Consider the following 8590-nt stretch of genomic DNA (forward strand, 5'->3'; position numbering starts at 1 on the left):
GACATAAACGGTTTTTCCGTGTGAGACTATTTTAAATTTTAAAATACAGAGTTTTGGTCGCGCGAACACCCCCCAGAGTGATTCTGTATACAAAGTGGCACACATACATTCAAGTCACATGGTTATCTAAATTTTTGTTTTTTTGGACTAATACGGTTGTTCGTCGCATGAACACAATTTATATTTGAAAATCAACAAACAAAAAATAAATCAAGCAGCTCTAAGCACTTTTTTAAGCTAGATTCTGTGGGCTTTCCTTCTTTATAATGGCCGTTGTCAATGGCAACGCATAATGCATAAATCTCTAATATTATATCTGTAAATATATTCTCAAGCAATATTCTCATCAGTGTTCTATCAGCTATGACACATTTAAATCTAGCATATTTTGTGTAAGAGCCCATACAGTATTCTAGTGAAATAAAGCATATACTTTCATATGATTCCTTTAGTGATTCACTTTTCAAAACCCCGCCTTTACGTGACGCTAATCTGCGGTGATTGGTCCGATGAGCCAGTCAGTTGTGATTGGTATAGTCTTTGCAGATATTTTCGGAAACGGAACGCCCATCAAAGTCTTATAGTGACAGTAATGTGTTAATATGTGTCAGGAGTTATGAATATGAAAACCGCGTCGGAACCGTTTGATTGTAATATGAGCCTCAGCTGATCTCATTCATAAAAAAAACTCCTCTATTCTCCTCACGAAGACTCGCGACAAATCAACATCCCTCAGGGCTTTTAGTTCAAAAGTGTGCAGATGAGGAGACATATTGATAGATTCTCATATGTCTGTGTAGAAATTTCTAAACAGAGGAGTATTTTTTATTCAATACTTCCTCAAAATGTGCAGATGTCTCTTATGTGTTGTTTTCAATTCATCCTGGCAGCCGGAGGGCGCTCTGTGCACATGTAGTCCATATATGGTACACACAGACGAAGAAGAACCATGTGCCATAATAGAAGTCCATAATAAAAGCTTCCTGAGATCGCGAAACATGCAAATAGAGACATTTGACGATTAAATAAACACACAATCGCAACGATGTATGGTTTGTCTTCAAGCCACTTAGTCTTCAAATGCTCATCCTTGGGCAGATGAAAAAAGTTTGCTTTTGAGTCGCAATTTAGAACACAGCGTCTCGTCGCCATGATGTTTTCTAGTTTTCACTGGCGTCTTGGAGCGCAATAAGTGGGCGTATCGTATTCAAATAACTTGACAAGTTGACGTCATCTAGTCAGAGAAAAAGCTTTGGTCTAAAAATGACTCAGAGTCGACTCTTTCTTTTGAAAGAAAATAACTATATATACGGTGTACTGTCATATTTCAAAACTTTGCAGGATGTTTTTGTTCACTTAGCTCTATGGTACACACTACATGAAAGGTAAATTTCAAAATTCCATGATAGGTGCTCTTTAAATATCACGCCCCTAAAAATTCACGGTTTAGTTCAAGCCTTGCCCTTAGAGTTTACAACATGAAGAAACATTACTCGGCAAGAAGAGGAAGTAATCTCATGAAAGAGAAATTTATCCTACGTCAAAAACACTTGTTTACCTTGTAATTGCAAACAATTACATTCATTTATATGTTAAATACCCGTAAATAAAACAAAACATTTTCAAACATTATAAACACCAGCCTAGGTTATTTTCTCCCCTCACTCCATAACAAATCTTTTAAATATAATGGCATTCAGAACAGAACAAGAATGAAAAAAATAAGTAGCTATAAATTACATATTGAACTATAAAATAAAACACAAATTATACTGAGGTTTATCAAATTTGTTGGTTTGAATGATCAATACCAAAAACCTGCAACTTTAAACTAAATTGCAATTCTTTACACTAATTTTAATATGGAAAACTGAGGGAATCATATAGTGATGCTTTAAATTCCAGGCAAGGATACTTAGCACCACCTACTCTGTTTAAGTAACACACCCACTACCTATCTACCCACTATCATAAATTAGTGAGTGGAGTGGGTGAATCGGTCAGAAATTGAGAGAGATGTGGACCACTCTAAACATCTGCCTGTATCTGTCTTTTAACTTGATTTCTGCAGCTTCAATCCTCAGATCAGGTACCTGTCAGCTCCAGGGACACTTCAGGTTGAATGGAATGTACCAGGCTGGGGATGTTATACTTGGAGGCCTTTTTGAGGTTCACTTCCTCACAGTGTTCCCAGAACTGAGCTTCAGAACAGAGCCAGAACCACCTTACTGTGAGCAGTGAGTCTGGAATGGATAAGAACAACTATACAAGGCTAAACAAATTTATTTAAAAAAGATTAGTCGGATGAGAAAATTTATTTTTAAAACTAAAAAATCTATTCTTTACAAAACAACTCATGCATTGCATTGGAAGTCACTGTTAATTGCTAGTGTGAATGTGCTAACAAGTTACTTTTTTTTTGTATTACATTTTCAGAATTGTTAAATATTAACATTTCTCTTGCTTTTTCTTAGATTTGATATGGCAAGTTTCCAGCAGGCACAAACCATGGTTTTTGCAATAGATGAGATCAATAAGAATCCAAACCTGCTGCCTAACATCACTCTTGGTTACCATCTTTATGACAACTGTGTGATGCTAGGAATGGCGTTCCGGGCTGCCATGTCCCTGTTTGGTGGAACAGAAGAGTCCTTCTCCAACCTCAACTGTACTGGCTCTCCTCCGGTTATTGGGATTGTGGGGGACTCAAATTCCACTCCTTCTATTGCGATTTCTAGTGTTTTGGGACTATTTCGAGTACCCATAGTAAGGCGGAATAAAATGACTAATACTATAATAATAAATATTAACATTTTCTTAGTATTTGTTTCTGTATACACATTTTCATCAGTTACAGAATCTTTTTATTCCTTAAAACGATCATATGTTTCAGCTGTTTTTTTCTTTTTCTCGCTTTTTTTTTTTTTGTCTCTCATTTTGTTTTTGCCTTATTAGGTTAGCTACTTTGCCACCTGTTCCTGTTTGAGTAACAGAAAAAAGTACCCCTCTTTCTTCAGAACGATCCCCAGTGATGCCTTCCAGGTGCGGGCTATGATTAAGATTTTAAGCCATTTTGGATGGACCTGGGTTGGTCTTGTCTACAGTGATGATGACTACGGCAACTATGCTGCTCAGTCCTTCCTCCAGAATGTGCATGTGTTAGGAGGATGTGTTGCTTTTTCTGAAATATTGCCTCTAGATAACAACCGCAAAAATATACAGCATATAGTGGGAGTGATTCAGGCCTCTACAGCAAGAGTGGTGGTGGTGTTCTCCACTTCAACTTATGTGTTGCCTTTGATGGACGAGGTGGTATTGCAGAATGTAACAGGCAGACAGTGGATTGCGAGTGAAGCTTGGGCTACTTCACCTGTGTTTCACACTCAGCGTCTTTTACCCTTTCTGGGGGGCACACTGGGCATAGCCATCAGGCGTGGAGAGATCAAAGGACTTCATGAATTTCTGCTACACCTCCGTCCTAACAATGATCAAAGAAACAATATGGTGAGAATCTTCTGGGAGAACATGTTTGGGTGCAGGTTTAACACAGGAGTTAGAGAAAACAAAATGTGTTCAGGGCAAGAGGATCTGAGCAGCACATACACGGCATACACAGATGTATCAGAGCTGAGGGCCTCATATAATGTGTATAAAACAGTTTATGCCCTGGCACATGCACTTCATGACCTGATGCAGTGCGAGGAGGGGAGAGGACCATTCAGTGAGAACAGTTGTGCCGACATAACCAACCTACAGCCCTGGCAAGTAAGGTTCAAATACATAGTGCAGATTCATTTTTACATAGAACTAGATTAAAAAGAGCAACATATAACCCCTATATATATATTCTTCCATATTCTACAAACTGTACAGCTAGTTCACTATCTACAGAAAGTGAACTTCACCACTGGCTTTGGGGATCATGTGTCATTTGATGAGAACGGAGATGTACTGGCCATATATGATGTGATGAACTGGCAGCCAAACTCTGATAGATCAATCATCGTCCGCACAGTTGGTGTGGTCAATGAAGGGGCAGCCACAGGGAAGGTGCTCACACTGAATGAAGATGCATTATACTGGAACTTTGAGACAAAAAAAGTAAATAAACATTACATATTAATGTCATTGTCGAGATATATATTCTAAATACTAGTCAAAGCTATAATAAGAGACTTGAGGAAAATCGATTGGAAAGAACAACCTTGTCTTGTAAAACAAACACACGACTGATAACAGATTATGTTTCTTTCAGCCCCCACAGTCTGTGTGCAGTGAGAGCTGCCCCCCAGGAACCAGACGAGCCAGGAGGAAGGGTCTTCCTGTCTGCTGTTTTGACTGCCTGCCATGTGCAGATGGAGAGATTTCTAATACAACCGGTGATATTACTCACAGAAAAAAAAAATCCTATTCTAATATTTAGAATTTCTTATTTATTTACTCTTTTGTTTGTTTATTAATTTCTCTCTCTCTCTCTCTCTCTCTCTCTCTCTCTCTCTCTCTCTCTCTCTCTCTCTCTCTCTCTCTCTCTCTCTCTCTCTCTCTCTCTCTCTCTCTCTCAGATGCTAATGAGTGCACAATATGTCCAAATGAGTTCTGGTCCAATCCAGATAAGGATCAGTGTGTCCCCAAAGAAGTTGAGTTTCTGTCATATGAGGAACCTCTGGGCATCTCTCTGACCACTGCATCTTTGCTTGGCACCTGCATTTGCGCTCTTGTGATGGTCATCTTCGCCCATCACCGAAACACTCCCATAGTACGTGCCAACAATTCAGAGCTCAGCTTCCTGCTGCTGTTGTCACTTAAATTGTGTTTTCTGTGTGTGTTGCTGTTCATTGGCCGGCCTCAATTGTGGACATGTCAGTCTAGACATGCTGTGTTTGGCATAAGCTTTGTCCTGTGCATCTCCAGCATCCTGGTCAAGACTATGGTGGTAATAGCTGTGTTCAAGTCATCTCGACCTGAGGGTAAAGGCGCAATTAAATGGTTTGGGACAGCCCAGCAAAGAGGCACAGTTCTGGTCCTAACCGCCCTCCAGGTGGCAATATGCATTGTCTGGCTATCAACTGCTTCTCCAACTCCCCATAAAAATAGCCAGTATATTAGCTCCAAAATAGTATATGAATGTGCTATTGGATCAGTGGCTGGGTTTGCAGTGCTTCTGGGCTACATTGGCTTTCTGGCAGCAATAAGTTTCCTCTTAGCCTTCATGGCGAGAAATCTTCCAGATCATTTTAATGAAGCAAAGTTCATCACTTTTAGCATGTTGATCTTCTGTGCTGTGTGGATTGCATTTGTTCCAGCATATTTGAGCTCTCCAGGGAAATATGCTGTGGCTGTGGAGATATTTGCCATCCTTGCTTCCAGTTTTGGATTATTGTTGGCCATATTTGCCCCAAAGTGCTACATAATCCTTTTACATCCAGAGAAAAACACTAAAAAATCCATCATGGGAAGAGAAACAAAGAATAAATAGTTTTACCTTTTTGTGATGTAAAATTGTAAACTCTGATTTTGTCTCAATTTGTTTTGGGCTTTACCTCCCTAAACAAATAAGCACATGAGCAAAAATAATAATAATTTTGCAATGCATACTGTCTTGTAGTATTATAATTAATAAAAAAAAAGAAAAAAGTTATCCATTTGTGTGCTTTAAAATAACCCTGGCTGTATCAATGTCATAATGACTTTAAAGTCAGCATGATCTATTTTCTAAAGGGAATTTAATTGATCCTATTTTGAATACATTTCTAATACTCAATTTGCTAGGAAATGTAATTTGCATGTAATTTCCCCTTGATGTAATAAATTAAGAGAAAAGACTCTTTGTCAAAACAATGTTTCTCACATTATTCTTTTATGTCATTCCTATGACAAATGTTTTAAAATACCTAGTGAAAAATAAATATACCAAAATGTATTTGAAATACATTTATTTTATGCTAAGTATTCTACAAATACATTTACATATTTATTTACTTAATATAAATACCCTGCAATTGTTCTTTTGGTATACTAAATTGATATACTTTAAGTCTGCTAAATTGGAACAACTAATTGCGCTTTAGTTCTTAATATTAAGAAATGTGCATTGTGTAATAAATAAGTACTCCAAATTAAGTTTAATTGTAATATTTATACCAGTAAGTCTCAAGCAATAATTCAGTAAATATGTTAATGGTTTGTTGTATACTTCGTATAAAATAAATGTTTTGGTAAAGGTTTTTTTCACTAGGGAAGTCATGTGGTAAAAGTAAAGGTATGTATTGTGTTGCCCCAAATGGGATATAGACAAAACCAACATAACCAACAAGAACATACCCACAATCCATATAGCTATATACCCACAAGGGGTCCTCGATGTACAGGGAATAATAAAAAAAAAGATTGCTTGACAGATTTTAAACTTGCTTAATCTAGAAATACTTGGAATAAGCCAAAAGTACTGAGAATACAGTATATTATTACCTGTCAAATAAAATATTTGTAATTAATTTTTACTTAAAACACAAATAAAGTATACTTATAATACAAATAAAGGATACTTATAATACAAATAAAGTACACTTTAATATCACTAATTAAAATAGTAATGGTTCTGTAATTAGTCCCTACACAGGTATACTTAAAGTGTATCAAGTATACTTGAAGTTGTTCCCATTTAGAACATAAAAGTACACTAAATACACTTAAATTTATGATTTAATACAACTTAATTACAATATACTTTGTACAAAATTAGTTGTTCCAAAATAACACACTTCAAGTTAACTAATCATTAACACACTTGAAGTATACTGATAATTAGCCTGAGTATATAGCTAAGTATACTTAGCATACTTTTTTTCACCAGGGTATCCACTGAAATTACTTTTTGTACATATGATACGCAATGGGTTGGATTAGTGGTGTGGGGTAGGGGTGTATTAAATATGTATGCCAAAACTGTGTATCATATGCACGCCAAAAATTGCGAATCATATGCACACAAAAAGTGTGTATTATATGCATATAAATAAATAAATTGTATCTTCTTTGCTCTTGTGCAGTAATATTTCCTACTCTACATTCCAGCATTTACTGCTGTTGTTAATAAATATTTAAACAGTTTCTCTGTCTAGGTTTTTTTTTTTTTTTTATTATTTTATCTTATACCCCCCTGCACCACTTTTATTATATGCAATAATAAGCTAATCTTTTTATGCCTTAATAGACTGCATGTTTTCATAAAAAAGGAGCTTTACACACTTTATCAGGGCTAGATATTTGATAATGTCCTTTAGTGTTATAAATTCAAAGTCTTGATTTGGGTGCTTATGTGGTTATTTATATTCAAAAGGGTTGTAAAAGCTCAAGTAAATCTTAGCACACCATAGTCAACTTTAATTACATAAAATGTAATTAATTGTGAATTAATTGCGCCGCGGCAGAGGGAACAGACGGTGGGGTGGGCACAGTGGGGGCTCCTCTGATTTCAGTTCTTAAATGTTGGAGCTGGGTAGTAACCTCCGACACCTGTGCCACCAAGGCTTGCACTGCACAACCTGTGACCAAAACAGAATTGTGGCCAGTGAAAATGTTGAGTAGCTAGTAACTTTGGAAAACTACTAACCACAGTGGCTGGTGAGCAAAAAAGTTAGTAAGTAAGTACATTTTATGTATATAGCATATTTAAACATAGCAGAACTATATAATATTAAAATGCCAGGGAATATAGATATGTTTACAATTTTGACTTATGGTAATGGAAGGTGCAAGGCAGATGTCTGGGGCAATTGGTTCAATATACGAGGGCGGCAACAGAAAAAGCTCCATCTCCCTTAGTTTTTAGACGAGAGCGAGGGATGGATAAAAAAACCCTGTCTGAAGATCTTAAAAATCTGGAAGATTACTGAGGAGTAAGAAGATCTTTAAGATAATGAGGAGCTTGATCATTAAGAGCTTTAAAAGCAAACAACAAGATTTTAAACTGAAACTCTGGGGAAATGATTACCAAACTCCTTAATAAGACTACTCCTTAATTTGGGGAACCAAACACAATTGTTTCAGTTGTCATCATTAAGTTATTTAATAACCATTCCTTAATATCCCTGATGCATTCCAACAAAGGTATAACGTAAATCCACAGGAGGGCAAGTTGAAGTGATGAACCCAAGTGCAGTTTATTTACAATAAAATGAATATATACAAAACTAACAATGACTTTACTTGAACAGACTTGAAACCAGACTTGACTTGAAACATGAACAGACTTGAACCAGGAACAGACTTGACTTAAACCATGACAAACACTCACCAACAGCGGGTTACAGGGAACAATACTCAACAAGGGAACTGTCAGGACAGATAACTCGAGATTCAATTTCAAGTGAACAAATCCTTTATTCAAGGAAAAACTCATATATATATATATATATATACTGTATATAAACAGTCAAAGACGTGGTGCAGCAAGTCCTTGGTAGCACAGGGACTACAATGGGCAGATCTCAGAACATCATCCAAACGAGGATCCAAACGACAAATACACATCCACTCCGGGTCGAGACAGGAACCCTGACCAAAGACCTCCACACTGGATCAGAACAGG

The 8590-nt window shown here is 36.7% G+C and overlaps 1 protein-coding gene across 1 annotated transcript; it reads left to right on the forward strand.

The window, feature by feature from the left end:
* Nucleotides 1–2016: 2016 nt before the first annotated feature.
* Nucleotides 2017–5476, forward strand: LOC307131335 (extracellular calcium-sensing receptor-like; the record flags this gene model as incomplete). Its single annotated transcript, XM_079824924.1, has 6 exons — nucleotides 2017–2237; nucleotides 2475–2766; nucleotides 2956–3765; nucleotides 3874–4101; nucleotides 4256–4379; nucleotides 4563–5476. The coding sequence occupies 6 exons, from the start codon at nucleotides 2017–2019 to the stop codon at nucleotides 5474–5476; spliced, it is 2589 nt and encodes an 862-aa protein (XP_079681050.1).
* Nucleotides 5477–8590: the final 3114 nt, after the last annotated feature.

This window comes from Gobio gobio (assembly GCF_949357685.1).
Source record: "Gobio gobio genome assembly, chromosome: 9".
In the NCBI taxonomy this organism is placed as follows: Eukaryota; Metazoa; Chordata; class Actinopteri; order Cypriniformes; family Gobionidae; genus Gobio; species Gobio gobio.